This window comes from Hypomesus transpacificus, chromosome 7 (genome assembly GCF_021917145.1).
Source record: "Hypomesus transpacificus isolate Combined female chromosome 7, fHypTra1, whole genome shotgun sequence".
In the NCBI taxonomy this organism is placed as follows: domain Eukaryota; kingdom Metazoa; phylum Chordata; class Actinopteri; order Osmeriformes; family Osmeridae; genus Hypomesus; species Hypomesus transpacificus.
In genome coordinates, this window is record NC_061066.1 from 3,229,249 (window position 1) to 3,249,590 (window position 20,342).

Below are 20,342 nucleotides of genomic sequence, written 5' to 3' on the forward strand. Positions count from 1 at the left end.
GTGGTTATGCTTTGTTCGTTGTTCAAACTTCATTGTCCGTTTTATTATGTTGATATTGCAATAACCTACCAGTCACAACGACCTTTGCACAATGCATGAGTTACTCATTGACAATCGTTCGTATCCATTACCCTTATTCGCAGCAGCTGCATCATGTTGAACTACAACCCCCACAATTCCCTCACTTGCTCCCAGACTTCCCGTATCATAACAGTTCTCACATGGACCCGTGTTTCTATAAATACAGCCAGGTAGCACACTTACTGTATTCTGCTGCGTGTCGTTTATTAGTCGAGTTACCCAAGGTTCTTCTTCTAAAATGACGGATTTAACAGCGGCTCGTCGAACATTTTTTGGCGATATTGGTAAGTGAGATGTGAAATGTAGGCTTCTTCTGATTTGTAAATGAGATGTCAGATAGCCGATACATTCGTATGGTTTTCGTTTAAAACAATGACAATGCACAATACACACACGTTTGTGCTAAAAAAATAAATGTTAACTTTAGGGTTTTGGGCTGACCGAACAGCGTTGCATGAGGCCGCGTCACTCGGCAGGGCCCTGCAACTGAAGCAGCTAATAGAGAGTGGAGAGTTTGTAAACACGGTGACAGTGGACAACATCACTCCACTCCACGATGCCTGCATTCAAGGACAGCCAAACTGTGCTCGTCTACTGCTTAACGCAGGTGCTCAGGTGAGAGAACTGAAAACAGCCAATTAAAACCCATCCATCTCTTTCTGACCAACACTTTTCAGCCCTATCATCTACCCCAGGTGGACGTGAGGACCATCCATGGAAGCACACCTCTCTGTAATGCCTGCGCTGCAGGAAATCTGGAGTGTGTCAAGATGCTGCTTGACCATGGAGCCAAAGTCAACCCTTCCCTCACAGCTCTAACCGCCTCCCCTCTACACGAAGCTTGCATCCGTGGTAATCTAGCACAGTGCAAAAAACAGAACCCACAGTTAATAGTAAGAATACGAATGTACTGTAAAGAAAGAAGAAAAAAAAGTATATCTTTTTTTATGTTCAGGTAATGCGGACTTGGTGAGACTACTCATAACCCATGGAGCCTTGCTGGAAGCTTATGATATCCACTTTGGGAACCCTCTTCACACTGCATGTGCCAAGGGACACGTGGACTGTGTCCAGGTCCTGCTCAATGCAGGTAAGGGTGACAGTGAGTAACCGTAAGAGGACAAAATACGACTGCCTCAAGCACTTTTTTTGTCTTACCAAGGCGCCAAGGTGAACGCAACCAAGTTCCATGAGACGGCACTCCACCACGCAGCCCGAGTGGAGATGGTGGACATGATCGAGCTGCTGGTGCAGTTTGGGGGCAAAGTGTACGCCAGAGATAACCAAGAACAAAAACCTATAGACTACACCGAGCCTGGGTCTCCCTCTGAAGTCTGCTTCAAGTTTTATGAAAGTACGTCCATTTAAACAATTCAACAAGCACCACTTAGAATAAATACCACATAGCAAGTCATGGTAATACTAGGCATTGATGCCCTGGTTTTGGTTGCTATGAGCCAGTGGCATGTGTGTCCTCTGTATGCAGGTACGCCCCTGAGTCTACAGCAGCTTTCCAGAATCGTGTTACGGTCCAAGATGGGCACCAGGGCTCAGAAGGTCATAGGTCAACTGGACATATGTCACCTCATCAGAAGCTACCTCCTCTATGAGTTATAATGTTAGACTCCAGTCATGCACCTCTATGGACAATCCTCAAGGAGAAACATGTCTATGTCTTAAAATAAAAGGAAGTCTGTGTGTGTGTGTGATGAGATGTGTGCAAAGCTAGTCCTGAATTGCTAATCAGCCCTAACACTGGCTCAAGTGTTTTCAAAGTTGACAGTGTAAACACAAGGTGGGAGTTTGGAAAATACCAACTGTATTGTTTGGATATGTAGGATGTTTAATGTAGGAAAGGACTAAGTAAATACATTTTTGTTAACCAAAATGCATGTTGTCAAACAGTAATAATTTTTTTATCACTGTACCTCTTCTGGCATACTAAGCTAAATTACCCTTTAACCATTACATTATTTAAGGCCAACTTAAATAGGTATTCTATTACAACAGTCTTGCAATTCATAGTCTACACAGTATTGTACATTACAATATATGCAATACATAGCCTATAGGGATTATGGTTCAGCAAACTACATTATAGATAATGCTTAAACCATGTTTTTTAACCCAATATATATATATTTTTTTACTGTTAGCTTGCAGCATTGGTAATTTAAAATGTACATGTATCCATGAGTGTTACATTTGGCATGAATACAAAAGGCATATAAGTTTTTGGTTAAATTAAAGGCAAACGTTTTTTTTTTTCTTCATATTTCCCCCCTCAAAAAGTCTTTAAAAATCATACTAGAAGGCCAGTCACATGATATTCAAACATGTTCCTTCTGAATAAATAAAAATCAGTCAAATGTGCCCTCAGAGGGAGGATCTTGGAACAGCCTCTTCCCCTTAGGTGTGTGGAGGGTGAGCTCCTGCAGGCTGGAACAGCCAAGTGGCGACTCCATCGGCTCTGCCTAAAATGGTGACAAAGCAACAGGACCGGTCATCAACAAATTCGACAACACTCAACCCAAAGAGTTGGAACTGGGTCATTCCTTCTGGTAACTTCTGCCAGTGTATCAGTGTGTTACTAAACTCACCTTGAGTTGTTTCCTAGGGGTGCAGCTGTCTAGAGGGCTGAGAATCCTCTTGCTGCCAGGCGAACCTCGAGTTAGAGCAGTGCCAACATGGCCATCCTTTCTTGCACAGTTAGCCTCTGATGTCATGTAATCAGGGTGTAGCTCACCAGAGTGGTCGTCAGAGCTGTTCATAGATGACCAGGAGTATGTCTCGTTAAAAATCACGTCATCTCGAAGAGACATATCTGAAGCTTCCTCTTTCTTAACTGCGACCACTTCACCATCCCGCAAAAGGCTTTTGGATGTGACAGGTGTAGACTGGCCGAAAAGTGCTCTGGAGGAAATGGGCTTTTGTGAGGACCGAGGGGTGGACTGTGTAGGCCCAAAACCAGGGGCCGGCCTGCCTGGTGTGCCTGCAAGGGGATGGCTGGACCCGGGTTGACTGGGAACGATCTGTCCCGCCAGTAGCTCCTTGACCAGCCCCTTAAGCCTTGTGTTGCGTTGGATGACCGGGGCTTGGATGGCAAACTTTATGCCTCCCTTGTGAGCCACAACATACACCCGCTTCTGTCCTCTGGTCACCGCTGTGTACATGTGCTTCCAGGTTTGAGCTTTGCCGTTTCCTAGCACATACACAACGGTCTCTGTTTCCGAGCCCTAAGATGAGGAAGAGGGAAGGGGTAAAAAAAAAAAAAACACGATACATTTTCGACATCAAGTGATTCAGCTGGTGTATGGACTGCTTTGCCACAAGAAAGCGATCGTCTAGGATCTGTGTGTGTGTGTGTTTTATGTCGGAGAGAAGGGGGGGGAACCTGGAAGGTGTGTATGGTTCGAGCCCAGGCGTGCTGCAGCCTGCACTCTTTCTGCAGCTCTCTGTAGGACGCGGTCACAACCCGGTCGTCACAATCCCTCAAGGTCAGGTAGCGCGTCTTCCTGCGGCGCCTGCCGACCTCCTCCTTAGTGACGTCCTGCCAGTCACAGTGAAGGAACAAGGGGAACAATCATTGCCCTGGGGCCAGCTCCAGCACCGTCCGTAATCAGTCGAGTTCAAGTGGGTGACGGGAGAAGCCTGACGCGTGTTTGTGCGGGTGCACGCTTCCCTCCTCCCCCCCCCCCCCCACCTGCTCGATGAAGAATATCTCTCCGTTGCAGAGGCGCAGCTTGTTCTTGTCCGCCTGTTTCTGCTCCTCGTCCCTTCCGTCCGCGTTCATCGCAGTGCTGCTGGGCCAGCTGTCTCTCTCTGCTCCATCTGGGGCCTTTTCATCCTCGTTGGTGACGTAGCCGTTCTTGGTGCAGCAGACTTTATCCCCGGGTTGAAACACCACTCTGCTCCTGTGGTCTCTGTTGAAGGGGAATGGCTCTGGTCTTGTGTTGCTAATGCCATCATGGTACAGTAGCAGAACGGTAACACGGTACAGTAGTAGTTTCCTTACTTGGTGAGGTGGTCGCAGTAGTGCTTACAGCAAAGATCATTGATCATGGCGCACTCCTTCCTACAACAGGAGGTCATGGTGCACATGAGGAGCAGAAATTTAAAAAACAAGAGGCAGTGCATTGTCCCTTGTCTTTCTGTAGTTCAATGCAACCCCTAATAATCTGCAAGGTTCTGGTACCTTCTAAAAGCGATGAACTGAGACGTCTTGTGATCCTGCAGCCCGGGAGCTTCTGCCAACAGCCGTTTGATAGCATTGGGCAGCTCTGAAAAAGCATTCTGAATCAAGTCTTGATACAAAACGTATATTTGCCTGCATGTGACATCCTAAAGATGAATTGACACCATACGTTTATGAGGTACTACGTTTCCCCCAAGTCCCTGCTCACCAGACAGACTCACCATCAGGATCATTGGGTAGAAGAACGAGGATGAAACTCTTGTCCGCCGAGGGCATGGTGCAGGACTCGTTCGGGTCCACAGTGGCATCAAAGTCCAAAGGACGAAAGAAACCTCTCATGCCCATGTCTGAGATTCTGCAACGCAGAAGAAGCCTAGTTCAAACAGGTCCTGCTCAGGTACAGCTTTGAAAATGTCGTGGTTTATTGATTATAGGGTTGATTATTGATAACAGGTAGGCAGGCATGTGGGGTATTCAGTGGTGAGGCAGAAGGCCTAGGTTTGGGCTGTGTTATCTGCCCAGCAGAAACATGTCCCAAACTAGTCCAGAGCAAGGAATGTGAGAGTAGAAGTCAGTGTAAAGAGAATGTTCTAGAAGGAGAAAGGGGGGCCAGGGTGAGTCAGCATTATAGGAGACTGTTGTGTGTGCTCGTATCCCAGACAGGGATTGTTATGATTCCAAGAAACATAACGCATGGCTCCCTAGGACAGGGAAGAGGGAAGTTGCCAAGGGAACACTCCTACTTAAAGGCCTTTTGTTTGGGTTACTACTGATCCTGGGATTTGTGTTCACTCATGGGAAGAAGTAAGGGCTAAGAGTGTCAGGTCAAGCTGAGGGGCAAGGAGGGGCACACATGTCGGTCTCATTGAGGGGGATGCACATTGGCTGAGTAGAAGGGGGTGAACTTGGGGTTGGGGAGAAAAGGGAACATAGATAGAGGTATCGAGCGGACATTAGAGATAGTGAGTGCGCACGCATGTTGGCTTTATCAAAGACAGGTTGGCCTTGGTCAACGTGGGAAGAAACATCTAGAAACACTGGGAAACAACATGGTTCAGGGTGGGAGATTTTCCTCATATCAGGCTATATAATGGGTTGTATCTTGTGTGCAAATGCTTTTTGTGTCTTACTGTACCACGTGCTGCATCGCTGAATAAACCATCAAGCCACCTTGACTGAAAGATATTCTGTCGCTGACTGAATTTTTTTATAAAATCCTTTGAAAGAAAAACCCTACATAAACACTACTGACGGCTTTCACAAGTGAGAACATCAGATTTCGCTTTTCATGAAATCATGTGGATTATATTAGTATATCAACAATGAAATCACGCAAACTGGTGAATAGTAAAACAATGCTTACTGTCCAGAGTTGTTGACGATGAGCTCAGACTCAGCCCGGTGATTGGTCCTCATCTCGATGGCATACTTGGCCAGCGTCAGACTGTGGAACAGGTCGTGGAGAGTGTTCCCCGGCATGATGCTGGGCAGCTGCCTCACATCCCCTGCACACCATGAGTTGAGTGAGACCAACAAAAAGAGAGGGAGAGAGAGTTGACGGAAAATGAAGATAAACCTGATCCTGAGAAAGAGAGATATATGATGTTTGAGCTCACCCAGGAGGATGAACTTCCTGAGCCTGGCGTGATTGGTCAGCATGGTGAGAATGGAGTGGAGCAGCATCACACACACCAGGCTGCCCTCGTCCACCACCAGGACACGCACCGACGCAAACTTCCAGTTTTCGGGCTGCCCGCTCCCATCCTTCTTTGCCTTCATGAAACTCCACATTACCTGTGAAGAAACGGATCTCTTAACAGTCATAACGGGGCCCATGGAGCAAGTAAATACAGTCCCTTAACAGCGAACACACCCTCTAAACAGACAAATACAAGACATGTTCTTTAAAGTGCTGCAATTGCTTGTTCCTGTGCCTGAGTCAACTGTATGTGTTGACTGCCCCGGCTCGACACCTCCGCCCTCCTCACCTGATGCAGGGTGAAGGCGGTGAAGCAGGTTTTCTTGGTCAACATGGCGGCAGCTCTGCCAGTGGGAGCGGTGAGCAGGACCTCGTTTTTAGCCTGTATGGACGATCCGTCGGCGGCCTCCTCCTTCACCTGACCCTCCGTGTGGGCCAGGAGGCCGGGCCCCAGGAGGCCGGGCCCCAGATCCTGCCAGTTCTCCGAGCCTTGATCGTCGTTCTTGTAGTCCGCGCATGCCCTTTCCACCTCCTCCCTGTCGTGGCTCTGCTGCTGCATGGCAGCCTTGAACACCAGGCTGACCAGCGTGGTCTTGCCGCAACCGCCCTTACCGCTGATGATCGTCACGGGGTTGGCACAGATCATCTCGGCCGCCCGCACCTGGTCTGGGTCAAGCTCCACGGCGGCCTGGCTCTGGTCGCTGTCAGGGTCCTGTTTGATGTGGGCCATGGGTAAAAAGTCGGTTTCTGTACCTGCAGAACATTCAACTTTGGCAGTGGAGTGTGCACAGGCAGTAGCAACATCCACTCTGTCCATTTCAGTCAAGTTCCGTTTTTCTGTCGCAGCTGGCTTTGTGCCCGAGTCCTCTCCACCGCCAGAGCCCACCGCATCCCCCGCACCTCCCTTCTTCTTCCTCTCCTCTTCAGCGGCGCGCAGCACCTTCCTAACGTCCAACGGGATGCGCCAGGGCTCGCCCTCCACCAGGGCGCCGAGGCAGTCGTTGATGCCCTTCTCGTAGGAGAACAGGTTCCTGATTGCCACCTTCTGGCGGTCAGACTTGAGCACCCCCTGCTCCTTCAGGAAGTGTACGGCGTTCCACACCCCTTCTTCATCAGCCAGGCCGACCTTTTGACGCAGGTCCTCGCACAGGGGCTTGATATCCATGTAGGTGCTTCCTGTTCTGTAGCAGTAACTCTTCAGATAGTCGTAGACACGAAGGGCGTTGCGCTGCAGGTCGGGAATCCGCCAGAGCAGCCGGCATTCATCGAAGGCCCTGAGCTGAGCCTCACAGCGGACAAGCTTCAACTCTTTAGACATGAGCTGCGTAGGAAAGGTAGGTGAGGATTAAAAACTGTGAAACTTTTAGGTTTAACACTATCCGTTTGTTGATTTCCCAGCATGCCTTAGTTTGAATACAGATGAACTGTGAGAAACCGACATGCATTAAGTTAACACATTGCAATCTTACATAGTTGAAACCCAACTTCCAAACATCAGTTTTTATCATCTCTTCCAGTTTGGCCAGTAAACTGAGGTCCACTTCCTCCTCCCCTTCCTCCTCCTCTTCCTCCTCCTCCTCTTCTGCTACCTGTGGGGCTTGTGTCATCTGGGTGGTAGGTTGCTTTTCATTCCCCTTGCCCTTGCGTAGCAGGTCAGTGAAATGTCCTGGGAGCAGTGAGGGTAGGTACTGCATGACTAGAGGATACAGGGCTGCCGCCTGAACCCGCTTCCCTGCAACTGAGAACACAAGCTGAGCATCACTGTTTGAGCCCTCAATATCATTAAACACCTGAGTTCTGGATGTTATCCTGGTTTTGTGGAGACCGAAGGAAGAGTAAGGTAATGGTAACAGAATGGTACTCTAAAAAGAGGTATAGTTCATGTTAGGTCAACAACCAAGGTTATGTGTAGGTGGACACAAAATAGAATGGGTGCATGGCTCCTATACACACACCTGAGTTGACGACCAAGTTTTTGATCTGCTGCGCCACTGCTCTGTTTATTTCTTCATTCTCAAACTCAGTCAGGACGTCCAGCAGGTTAGAGAAACCGATGTTTTTTCCACTGGCATCGAGCCACTGAAAGAACTGGTTAACAAACTCTGCCGTTATGTCACAGGCAGTCATGAAAAGAGACATTATGGATTTTCCTTCTTCTCTATTTAGATCAGTGCGCAACTTGTAGCTGGGGTTACCCTTCAAGACCATCTTTTTTCTGCGTTGTTGTGCCGTGCATGTGACCTCCCACCAAGGGTCCCTCAGGGCGAAACATCCGTCTACTCTTAATTTCTTTCCTGACTGTAGGTCCTGGAATTCAACTGGAGCAAAGGTGTGAACAAAACTGGGATCAGTGTTCGCACTACGGATGTAGCTAATCAAACCGTTTTTATTTGAAGAGGCAGCCTAAGGCTAAGGGTAACTGGGGAAATTAGTTACAATACTAACCTTCCTTCTTTGCAGGTATAGATGAATTGAACATGTGTCCTCCAGAACTAACGCTGAGCATTTCTTTCATATCCAGGAATTCTGGCTGCTTTTCTTCCTCATCTTCACCAGAGTCAGAATCTGCATCTTCTGCCCTTACAACTTTCTTTTCGGGTAAAATGTAACCTTTCAAGTTGACAACTCCCAAAGGAATTCCTAAACTACACATGTTATCTGTATTGTATTGTACCTACAACAGCAAACTGCGCGGTCTGTAATTGACGCAAAACATAAAAATAAACACGAAAATAAAAAGGAAGTGTTTCTTCTTCTTTCCACACAAAGCGAACAGATACAACACTGTCGCCCCCTGCAAACCAGCCATGTCTTCGTCTGTTTTTTCTTATTCGGGTTCGGTTCCAGGCATAGCCAGAGCCCATCTACGGGTTAGGGTTATTATGTCCCTTATTAGACATTCTCTGGCATAGCCATATTATTAGAGATTGCATCTCACTGGGAGACGCCTGCACCGCCATCTACTGTGCTGGAAGCACTTACGGCCTGACCTATCTCCTCCAAAACAGACCACTTCCTTAAGAAAGCCAATACCCTACACACCCTTCCCTCCTCTCACCAGACCACTAAGTTTCCATCCCCATCCAACCTCTCTGACCTCTCATACAACCTTCCTTGTCTATATCATATCACAATACATCAACACATGCTCCAAGGTCTACTCCACCACTTAGCCTCACACAATCCTGTACCATGGGTTCCCATAACCCAAATGTTGCATTCAGCCCTGAACAACCTATATCAGCCCTATTCCACACCTCAACCCCACAATCAAAGGCATCAGGTTGGCAGAATACACACTGATTGATCAAATCAAATGTATTTGTATAGCACTTTTTACACGCAAGCATGTCACAGAGGGCTTCACATACACCCATAGAACTGCCCCTCAACCAACCTAAACCCTCAAGGGGGATTGATGCATCATTAGACAAGCCAGGCATGGTTCACAGCCACAGTAATATGAAAAGGTTGATTTAATACAGTATATATTATTCAGACAGAAACAGACTTACATTTTTTCACAGGGACCGATTTATCTAAATATAAATAGGGCCTATCACATAAATGTTATACATTTCAGCTTTGTTCATGCTACAATCTAAAAAAACACAACACTCTAAATCACAATCATAAACATCATAAAAAAGTGATTAAGTAACAAATAAAGAACAAACATTTGCATGTTAATGCAGCTTAATTTCAAAGTCACCTGTGATTTCTACCATGGGTGGGCAGATTGGTATTTTTGATAATACCAACACTAAGTCTGTTTTTGAGTATCAGTTCATTGGGTCAACGGGATTGATTCCTAAAATCCAGATCTCTATTCTTCTTTGTACCCATTTCAAAGCTGTCTGCAATTTTATTTGCTGTAACACCCACCCTTAGTTACTATGTGACATTCAGTGGTCGCAATAAAATACAAATTCAAAAATGAGATCATGCTTCCTGTTTTGCTCATGAATCACCATGGTGACAGAGGGGAATTTCTTGGTTTAGAGCCGGCCTCTGTTGTGCACGTAAATCCTGGTCCTCAGTTCCTCTGTGATGAAAATGTTCTACAACTCTCTGAGTAGCTCGTGCCACTTAAAACAGAGGCACTCCAAACTGATAATCGTGGTTACATGATATAACAACTTTGTATTTGTTTAGTGAAGAAAAATAAAAGTTAAAACGCCCTTCAGAATTCATCAAATGTGCCACACTCTTGACATTGTGACATTTGCTATCATTGGCGCTAAAACATTTTTTATTTTTTATCATACGTTCAAAAACAAAACCAGGGGGTTTCAAATCAATATTTAATTCTTGCCGTGAAGTATGTCTCAGTGACAGGAAGTGAACCCGTTGGCCCTGCAGTCTTCGCAGCTCAACCCGTCTACCTCAGAGGAGCAGCAGCACTGCACGGGCCAGCTACCGTACAGGTCCACTGGCTCTGGCCCTCTCTGCAGGCTCTGTATCGGAGGAATCACTTCTTCCTCTTGTGACTGATGGCTTGAAGAGATACTGCCAGATTGCTCGCCGCTGTTGATATAGGTCACCTCTGATTGGCTGCACTCACAAGGCCGGGACTTGGGACTGGGGTCCGGATCAGGCTGTGGGATGGCTGCAGTGTAGCTGTGCTGCTCGTCATCTTCCACGGGCACACTGGGACAAGAGTCATGATCCGGCGGCCCAGGCGCACTCCCGTCTAGGGTGTGTGGCTGGTCTTCAGGGGGGCATGGGAGGGGAAGCAGCTGGCTCAACACCTCTAAAACCTGGGGACAAATGCAAGGCAAAATCAATCCCTGCTTACTTGGTGTGAGCTTTAAGAGAGCATGTTTGCTGAGTAGTCGGTTCCCCTATTCCCAGACCAACACACCGCCGTCATGTTGGGTCTGCTGCGGGGTCGGCTGCAGGTGCACTCCAGGGCTAGGCGCATCAGACAGAGGGAGACTGCGTGGGGCCAGGGGGCAGCCCTCTGGTCCAGGTACTGCAGACACGAATCCACACTCCCACTGTCCTCCATCTCCCCACTCAGGACATCTCTCTGAAGCAGAGATTGAGAAAGCATTGACAACAGCCCAGGTATTACACTGAATTCTTTCGTAGTTGAATATATCACACTGCTGAGTTAGTGACAACAAAAACATGTAATGCGTTACGTCTCTTACCAGCAGGGTCTGTTTAGGAGAGCCCTGTATGGCCTTGAGTCCTGTAATTGTTTCCATGACGACCTAAGGGACAAATAATATTCATAAGACTTTATTTTACCCAAAACTGTTGAATCAGACAATGAATGCAGTCGTTAAATGACTCCGACTCACTATTCCAAAGCTGTAAACGTCCAGACTGACGGACAGCTTGCCGTCACGTATGTACTCCTCAGGCAGGTATCCTAAGTTGCTGTGGGAACTCATCTTCATGGTGATGGTGCAGCCCTGATTGACAGTGTTTGGTCGGAGGCGAGCAGTTGTAAAATCGGACAGCTTGGGTCGCAGACCTTCATCCAGCAGGATGTTTGCGCTGTGGGGAGAGACAAAACTCTTAAGAACTAGATCTGCAAAACATAATAGGACTTTCTGTTAGTCCTATTCAGAGCAAATATAAAATGTCAGTGCTATAACAGTGACAGGTTGACAATTAGGTTGACCCTTTATGACAACAATCATCTTCCATTCACCCAAGGGGGGAGATACTGAGGAGCTGAGCCTACCTCGTGATATTCCCACAGATGACAGTGCAAGGCTGTGCTGTGTGCAGATAGTTCACAGCCTTCGCCGTGCCTTTGATGATGTCCAGACGTTCCGGCCAAAACAGAGGAGGCTCAATGCTCTGTGGGGACACAACAAAGGGGGACACCACACATCATGAAACACAGATGCACATTAAAACAACGTTCCCTTTACACTGTAGCCCGTTTGGCCGTGTGTTTTTCTTTCATGAATGACTGCTATGTGATGCTGATGTTGAACTCACCAGATCATGTAGTCTCATAGACAGTGATCTGTTTGGGAGGTAGGGGTAGACCAGACAGTACTTGTCCCCTTCAGAGAAGCAAGCCAACAACTCTAAGATGTTGGGATGCTGGTAGCTTAAAGGAAGACATTCAGTCTATGAAACTCATAACTGTGTGGATTGCAGATAAGAAAAACATACGCGTAGATCTGTTTACAAGGAAATATATTTTTGCAACATACAGGTGGTGGACCTCCATCTCTTTTCTGAACGAGTCCCACAGCTCCCTCCATGATGCCTTCTGTGTCTGGGTTAAGATTTGATAAAAAAGGAACAAAAATTTGAGTCAATTTAAACCGCTCCTTAGTAAACAAGCTTGGTTTCATACTTCTGCATTTGAGGGGATGTTTTTTTTACCTGTTTAAAGAGCTTGACTGCAAAGGTTTCATTTCCCTTTACGGCTCTGTATATTTCTGAAAAGTTGCCCTCTGCTATCTTCATGTCGTGGTGAAAGTGTCTGGTCCCCTCTACCACATCTGAGTAAGTGATCACATGCCTACGTTCTGTAGCTTAGGAGTCAAAGACAAAACACATTCAACAAACACAGTGAAGTTATGTATGATTTGTACTTAATTCATATAAAGTCCCACATCCTCAGAGTCCCTACAAACCACTTAAGAGAAAGCTGAGTGAATTCAAGTGATTAAAATGATCCCCACACTTTCTGATACAAAACCTAGTGAGTAAAAGTGATTGTGGATAATTCCTCAGATATAGCCCAAGTTAACTGCAGGATGTAGCAGTATGAGGTGTGAAGAGTCAGACTGAAACTAACTCATGGTGTAAAAAGCTGGTCTAAATCAATAAACACATTATATTATACTATATTAACAAAAATAAAAACACAACTTGAACATACCTCCATTTGAGACATGAGTACCAAGTTTGGTTGATAGTGGCTGGACGAAATAAGCAAAACATATTTCAATTTGAATTAATGAACAGAAATAGGATCATTACAATCCACATGTCTGTCATTAGCCGGGATCCATTTCAAGACTACAGTAATGTGGTGTTAGCTTAATTTGTTACCATAGGCATCTCAGATGGTAATTGTGGGTCTGTTGTGTTTGGTCCATCACTGTAAGATGAGTACTTTGAGTCTGAAAGTATATTTAAATCAGTCACCGTTTAGTAAAAAGCAAAAACGAACTAACCCTATGGCAGCAACAATTTTAACCACAGCAACTGTTTGTTGACACTGGTTCACGCACAAAAAGAGGAACTTTATGAAGTGGAACATCGTACATGCGTCCTGGACTAACTGAACTAGACACTTCCAAACAGAATGGCCTAATTCAATAAGAAACTGAATGCTAATGGTAAAGTAACAGTATATTCTCACCAAGCTGAAAAAGCTGCAGAGCTCTTAGGTGTCCCATTTCCAACAGCACACGCTGAAGATCCGCCACTGTGGTATTCTGTTGAGCCCAAGCCCAGATAAGTTCACGCGTAGGGCTCTTTCCCGTAGCCTCTATCCTTTCTGCGCGACGAACATCTAGCCAACTTGGTACAATATGCGCAGCTGAATTGTAGATATAAAGTTAGTAGATTTCTTATATCTACAGAAATGTGTATTAAAGTGGGACGGAGGGCTTACAAAAACGTTCATTGATTGTAATCGCATGCTTTGGGTAACCCCAAATAATGTTTTTTTGTGTGTTTCTTACCTAAACCACGCCATCCAAGACTGTCATCTCCACTGTCGATAATCTTACAAAATGTTTCCATAAGAGCCGGGGGAACGTCGTACAAAAAGGTAGCGTTATCCATTCTCTTTGAACATGCATGTAAAGTTTGTCTACATTATGAAATGTAGACAACTTATTGTCCTGTGGTAGCCTACAACCTATTGCTGCATACTGGAAATACCCGTGGTCCTCCTCCGCCACTCTATGCGTAATAAGTAGGCTGGCGATGTTTGCGAATAGCATAGTTACGTTGCATCGTATTGAAAACCACAATAGTACCTTTTTAGGATTGGTGAGATAAGGGTAGATTAACCTAACCTCAACCTTTCCAAAAAGTTAATCTTTACTAATTGTCAGTTTCATCCATTTATGTTTGGCAGCTTTGTAGCGTCTTTATTTAAAATGGGCCTTACTGTACAAAAACACTGCAATCGATGCACGGAGAAAGTTAGGTCTTTTGACAGGGGGCAGCAATGAGAATCAGAGTCAGACAATGAATAAATAAAAAATATTACCTGGTAATTTCGAAAAATCATTTAAAAATGCTTTTTCATAAGTATTTGGACTTTGGACAAAAAAACAAGCATGATTAACCGATTCACATAAATAGAACATAACCGATTAACAATATATTGCCTTTTATTCATTTGATTAGGCCTATAATAAAATCGAACATCAGATATAGGCTACATGTAGTGAGACTGATGTCAAGTTATCTTGAGACAAAATTGTTCCGGCTTTCCAATTGATTCCCGTGATGTTAATTCGAGTATTCTCTGGAATAATCATAACATGCAAATACGATAGGTATCTAAAACGACAGGTTCTCCGTGGCCCTTTTCGCCTGCCATACATATGTGACGTATTATTTTGAGTTCAGAGCGCACCCTCTTGAAAATCCATGTACAGCTGGTTTAGTTTTCTCTCCTGCCAGAATGTTCCACTCTTCCGATCAGACTTAGCCTAAATTAACGCATTGAGTTTCGATTCAAGTTTTGGATTAACTCGTCTAAACTGAAATTATATTTGGACCCGTATATAGTACTGCTTGACTTATTGTGGAGTTGATCGTTTATTTTGGAAAGTTATGGACATCACTAAAAAGGTAAGCTAAGCGCAAGTGACGTTAGAGTACTGTAGCAACGCTGGACTGGCTACTGTACTGTACTAGTAGGCTGCCTAAACTGACCTTTACAATCTGTCTGTGTAACAAAATTCTTCAGAAATCTCTTCCCCTTTGCACAAATCGATTTAGCGAGCATTAGCTACTTACCTATGTAACCTTCTACTGTATGTTTCAGGGCGGTTGTTTAAATTGCTTGCCAGATTTTGTGATTACCAGCGAGCCAGGCCACATTAAGCAGTAGGTCGGCGGAATACGTAATCAAATTAATTTGAACGCTGCCGCGGTGTGAAAGCAGAGAGAGTGGAGACTGTACTAATGCACCCCACTTATAAGAAAAAAATAGGCTGCTTTGCCTGTCTATTAGCACACGGCAGTACTTTTAAGAGTACGGCGTAGGCATACTAATCTTTTTGGGTTGGCCTCGAAAATATGGATGGGCGTTTTTTTTTACTTATTTCCTTTGCGATGTGATCCCAGTGCATAATGTTTCGGAGATATTTTCCTTTTTGGGTAGGCATTACATAAAACTGGGTAGGCCTGTGCCTGTGTCATGACTGGGTCTTAGTGTAAGTGGTCTTGACTACAACATGTACATGAACCAGACATGTACTACATGTAACAGACATGTAACAGACATGTCACAGACATGTAACAGACATGTACTACATGTAACAGACATGTCACAGACATGTAACAGACATTACAAACTTACAAATTCATGTCTGAATGTCCAAAATCAAGGCCATATTTCAGGCCCATTTTGAATGTTATTTTAATTGTTTTGCCATATTTTGTTGTGTTTACTTAGATGGCTGTAGAGAACACAGGGGAAGTGCCAACTTGCCAGGTTAGTAATGAACACATACAGTCTTCACACATTAAATGTATGACAATTAATGGCTATAACAACAACAACCACCTTTTGTCTCTACAGTTCCACCGGTTTCGTTTTCGATTCAATGCTCCAGGGGAAAGTGAAGTTGAAGTTTCCTGCACAAGCTGTGGCACAAGCTGTGGCACTGTCTTACAGGCACTAGAAACAAGCTGTGAATTCAAGGACAGAAATTTGAGAGAAGGAACATTTCTAATTGAAATAAAGAAGAAAGGGTACATAGTACCACATTTCCCATGCAAGTTAATCGGAGAAAACGAATTGCTCGTCATCTCAGTTGAGAAGACCAGTGGAGAAGCCTCTAAGGAAACCCAAATACCCAAACCTAAGGACGAAAGTGAAAAACTTCAGTACGAAAGTGACAAGTTAATCACATTTTACATGAAAGAACGAGGTGGAAAGAACATGATAAAAAAGCCATTCCTAAAAAACAGCAAACTTAAGTCTAATGGCCACCCTCTCTACATATTTGCAATCAATGGGGAAACATTGCAAGACGCACTTCAGAGGGATGGACGGTTGTCAAACTTTGTTTTTGGAAAGAAATATTATTTTACGGACGTTGACTCGGATGCAAGTCTCACAGTGGAATTCAGTTTAAAGGCTGATTCCCTGAATGGACGTAGGTTTGAGATATGCATGAAAACCGAGGAGAGAGGCGGGAAAAAACTTTCATCTGATTTAACACCCGTGGTTGGTCCACCACAGCCTTCTACGAGCATAAAACCTGAAGGCACAACCAATTCCAAATCTCCAAAGACATGCAAAGAAGAAGGGACCGCAAGAAAGTTGTCTTTTAGTAAAAGGCAGGAATGTGTTATGCCAGATTATGATGAACTTTTGAACATTCTACGAAACCAATTTGGGCCGTTGGTAGAACAGATGATGAAAAACCACAATAAGAAAACGTACTCCAGTCTGCTAAGTCAAATACGTGGGACATTTGGAAAAAGAAGCAGTGGCTTTTCAACATGCCATAGTGTCAGTAAACTGTTGATGTTGGCTCGCTCTGTATGTAAGATCTATGCTGCCAAACAAGGCACTGGGTTTCTGTTGTTTGATCGCTATATTCTGACAAATGCCCACCTGTTTGAAAACAATGGGGAGCGGTTCATTGATGATCAACAAAAACTACTCTGTGAAGTGATGGTCACATTTGAAATTGAGAATCTAGACTCAGACGATGTAAATGTAGAGAGGATCCCAGTGAAGCGAGATCTTCTTGACTTTCAGTTGGGCTTAAATTACTTTCAACAATATGTTGACTATGCTGTCCTTGAACTTGAGGATCACGTTTCTTTCAATGGACTTCTCTGCCAATATGGCCATGAGCCCAAAAGTGGTGATGTTTGTATCTTCGGACACCCAGATGGACACAAGAAGAAAATGGATTTTACCATAGTCATTGAGGGTGAGAAAAGAATAGAGACATTGAAAACAAGAATGGGGGAAGGAATCAATTCTTATTATCTGAGGGATGATTTGAACAGGGTCACGTCTCAAAAGACCAATATTGTGACCTATGACACCAGTTTATTTCATGGAGCCTCTGGTGGTCCAGTCTTTGATGACTCTCTTCAGGTCATTGGCATGCATACTGGTGGGTTGCCATATGAAAAGGATTCAACAAAGAGTTTTATTGAGTATGCCATCCCTATCAGAACCATACTGCAAAACTTCCTGATAAACATGACGATAGGAAACAAAGAAAAGATTTTGGTCAAATTCACAAAACAAGCCACGACATTCCCTTTTCTTTTACAAGTCATTACTACCCTTATCAACTACATTATACAAAACTGCGACCCCTCTGACATCACTGCCTTAAAACTCTGGAAAACAGTGATGGAAAGTGAAGAATGCAATCCAAAAGTTTTCACTGACCTAAAGAATGAGATTGACAGACAAATATGTAATGTGCAGGTGTCTGATACACCCAGCCAGGGCCGTAACTACCATTGAGGACACCGAGGTTGTGTCCTCGGTATTTTTTTTCGTATTTCTGTTTTTTTTTTTTGCTTAAATCGTGGTATATAAACTCAAAATAAAGTACACGTGAAACTGACTGCAGGACGATGATCTTGGTCTCCCACAAACCGTAACGTGATTTTATACTTGAAGAGCCGAGTAGCTCAAGAGTTTGGACATATGTGCTGCGCGTCATCAACAAAACGTACTGTCGTTATGGTAACCACCAAACACAAGTCGGACGCTGATGTTACCGCCATAGACATACCGCTACTGTTAGTGAATAGCCTATGTTAGTTACAGTCACTGGAAGAGGAGCGCAGCAAACTAAACATGTAGGTTAAGAGAAGTTTAAGTGGCAGATGACTGTGAGAAGAAAGATTAATTTTCATGTGGAAATATTGTATTGCAGCAGCGTACTACTCAGATAAGGAAACATCAAATCAAAGTTTGGTTAACTCCGTCAGTACCGGTTGTCAATCAATTTCCACCGGTTGAATCAACATTCATTTTGCGATTGATATGATATGTCATTGATGTGATTGATTGAAAATGAAATTCAGTGGCAATTGGGAAATATCAAACTGACTCGCTATCGCTCGGTCGATACGTTACAGCCTCAGTTTGATATTTCCCGGCATGACCGAACGGTCGAGGTTAGTAAGTAGTTTATTATATGGCAATTTTAGATTATTTTCATTTTGTAAACGAAAATAAATGGTACCTTTAGGCTAATTGTAGCTAGCTCTTAAGTCTTCTCACGGTGTGTTTCATGTGTTGCCAAGCAACTCATTACTTTTGATAGAAAGCGGACAACATGGTTCTGCTAAAATGGCTTTAATTTCATCACAAAATAACGACACAAGTGATTCAAAGAGTCTGGTCTTCATCCTCACTTTCGATGACAAAGCTTTTCAGCATCATCTGGATAGTAAAACTCAGCAGCTGACTCGTCGATATCGCTCATTTTGAAGCTGACGTCAGAGGGCAATACGGATCCGTATTGACCGGCGAGGAGCGCAACACGCTGGGGTGACTACCCGTTATTCAATCAAAACGCTCGTACCGTCGTTGCCATATAACAATAATTTAAAAAAAATTGTGGTAACTTGCCCTTACTTCATGAGTCCCATAAAGGTCCTTCAAAAAGCCTCAGAATGCCCCATGTTTACCTCAAAATTTCAAAAGCTCCACACCGCCCCATACTCAAATGTCATAATGATGATGTTTTTGCTCCTTAAGACTCAATAAGAGAAAATGGCCATATTTAAATAATGTAATTTAAAAAAATTCCGGAGGAGCATGCCCCCGAACCCGCCTAGAAGTTCTGACTCATGACCTCAGTATTTTTTGGGGCCTGCGTACGGCCCTGCACCCAGCATCTCTGAAAACTGGCAAATGTATACAGAAAATCAAGGGAGTTGAATAGTACCACAATATGGGAGGACATGTGACGATTAACGTAGTCTTCGCAAGCACAGAAAAAAGAACACTACAAGCTAGGTTGTTTTTTTTGGTCTAGAAATGGGGCTCCTAAAAATGGCCTTGACGTTCTTCCTATTTTCCTCCTTCAAAGTTGCATGGCATTATACACTTTGGTAATATTGTGACCTCTGACCGACACTCGCAGGCATTTCCTAGTCGCACCTTACAAAGAACTAACTTATGGCCATGCAGGCATAAGAAAACAGCATAATGACAGTTTATTAATGATGCAAGCAACATAATTTATAGATAGGCATATTCCTCTCCTGGACATGACCAAGGGTTATGTTCTCATGAGCTTAATATAGCCGGGTATAGATCAAACATTGTTTATTATATTCAGAGCATTCCACACAGTATATAAGTAATATATCATTAGTTGTAATCTTTAATTATTGTTAACTGATCAGTGGTTAAAGACATACCTCTTCACATGGCAGAAAAACATTGTGGAGAACCATTAGGTTACTTTTATTTTACAGGAGTTTGCATAGCCACATGTATATCAAATGTCTCTAATCAAACTGTTACATAATTGTGGAACTGCCCAACAGTTGGCATGTACTTTGGATCTATTATATAGATTCAAGTATACAGTATTCAATATTATACAACTTAATTGTTTGAGAATAAAGATCACACATGTACAATCTTGTTTTATTTTTTCCCCATCCACTTAAGGACGTAACATGTGTTTAAATATACATTATACATTGAATATAAATTAATTTAACATTAACTTAGTTAAATTACCGTTATTTATTTATAGCCATAGAAAATGACATTAGTGCAGAAGATGACAGAGCACAGGTTGTGAAAAAGCAGAGGCATTCCCCCTGTGAAAACAAGCTTGGACTCCATTGTGCCCCCCCCCCCCCTCCCCCAATGTAGAGTCTGACTCATGATAATCATATATTTTGTTTGTTAATGCCTGCAATGCAGTGAAGAAGACTACATGACAACAATAATGTTTAATGTACCTGGCCCCTCTAGCAGTACAACTGTTCCTATCTTGGCCCCTCCAGTTGAAATTGTAGAACCCACCTGGCAAGATGGATCCTTAGATGAACAAAGACAAAAAGATAATCAATTCACCTCCTGCATAATCTGTGGTTAAGTATGACATTATACAGAAATAACTATTTGACATGCAGCTGAAATGTTTCAATAATTAAAGTAATGATTAAATACACACCTGGAATTAT

The 20,342-nt window shown here is 43.9% G+C and overlaps 4 protein-coding genes across 6 annotated transcripts; 2 read left to right on the forward strand and 2 right to left on the reverse strand.

Annotated features, from left to right (window-relative positions):
• The first annotated feature begins 196 nt into the window (after positions 1 to 196).
• Positions 197 to 2,095, forward strand: asb13a.1 (ankyrin repeat and SOCS box containing 13a, tandem duplicate 1). The gene is made up of 6 exons (XM_047022979.1): positions 197 to 365; positions 509 to 696; positions 777 to 933; positions 1,037 to 1,171; positions 1,244 to 1,435; positions 1,568 to 2,095. Exons 1-6 carry the CDS (start codon positions 320 to 322, stop codon positions 1,696 to 1,698), a joined length of 849 nt encoding a protein of 282 aa, XP_046878935.1. The 5' UTR covers positions 197 to 319; the 3' UTR covers positions 1,699 to 2,095.
• helb (helicase (DNA) B) lies at positions 1,916 to 8,998 on the reverse strand. Of its 2 annotated transcripts, none has more exons than XM_047022978.1 (13): positions 8,421 to 8,998; positions 7,931 to 8,293; positions 7,565 to 7,713; positions 6,265 to 7,296; positions 5,893 to 6,070; positions 5,640 to 5,781; positions 4,498 to 4,631; positions 4,277 to 4,361; positions 4,097 to 4,156; positions 3,785 to 4,004; positions 3,476 to 3,631; positions 2,682 to 3,317; positions 1,916 to 2,555 (listed from the first exon to the last, which is right to left on the reverse strand). In XM_047022978.1, exons 1-13 carry the CDS (start codon positions 8,626 to 8,628, stop codon positions 2,442 to 2,444), a joined length of 3,477 nt encoding a protein of 1,158 aa, XP_046878934.1. In that variant the 5' UTR covers positions 8,629 to 8,998; the 3' UTR covers positions 1,916 to 2,441. The 2 variants fall into 2 exon arrangements, with proteins under 2 accessions (XP_046878934.1, XP_046878933.1); XM_047022977.1 differs by having other exon boundaries at positions 7,445 to 7,713.
• A 435-nt stretch (positions 8,999 to 9,433) lies between these two features.
• On the reverse strand, positions 9,434 to 13,861 carry irak3 (interleukin-1 receptor-associated kinase 3). Of its 2 annotated transcripts, none has more exons than XM_047022770.1 (12): positions 13,646 to 13,861; positions 13,321 to 13,500; positions 13,008 to 13,078; positions 12,835 to 12,874; positions 12,333 to 12,484; positions 12,158 to 12,222; positions 11,937 to 12,051; positions 11,674 to 11,792; positions 11,285 to 11,483; positions 11,132 to 11,194; positions 10,840 to 11,007; positions 9,434 to 10,735 (listed from the first exon to the last, which is right to left on the reverse strand). In XM_047022770.1, the coding sequence occupies exons 1-12, from the start codon at positions 13,746 to 13,748 to the stop codon at positions 10,304 to 10,306; spliced, it is 1,707 nt and encodes a 568-aa protein (XP_046878726.1). In that variant the 5' UTR covers positions 13,749 to 13,861; the 3' UTR covers positions 9,434 to 10,303. The 2 variants fall into 2 exon arrangements, with proteins under 2 accessions (XP_046878726.1, XP_046878727.1); XM_047022771.1 differs by having other exon boundaries at positions 13,321 to 13,396; positions 13,646 to 13,737.
• Positions 13,862 to 14,167: 306 nt separating this feature from the next.
• On the forward strand, positions 14,168 to 20,193 carry LOC124469455 (serine protease FAM111A-like). Its single transcript, XM_047022769.1, has 4 exons — positions 14,168 to 14,771; positions 15,601 to 15,639; positions 15,727 to 17,620; positions 19,028 to 20,193. Exons 1-4 carry the CDS (start codon positions 14,754 to 14,756, stop codon positions 19,075 to 19,077), a joined length of 2,001 nt encoding a protein of 666 aa, XP_046878725.1. The 5' UTR covers positions 14,168 to 14,753; the 3' UTR covers positions 19,078 to 20,193.
• Positions 20,194 to 20,342: the final 149 nt, after the last annotated feature.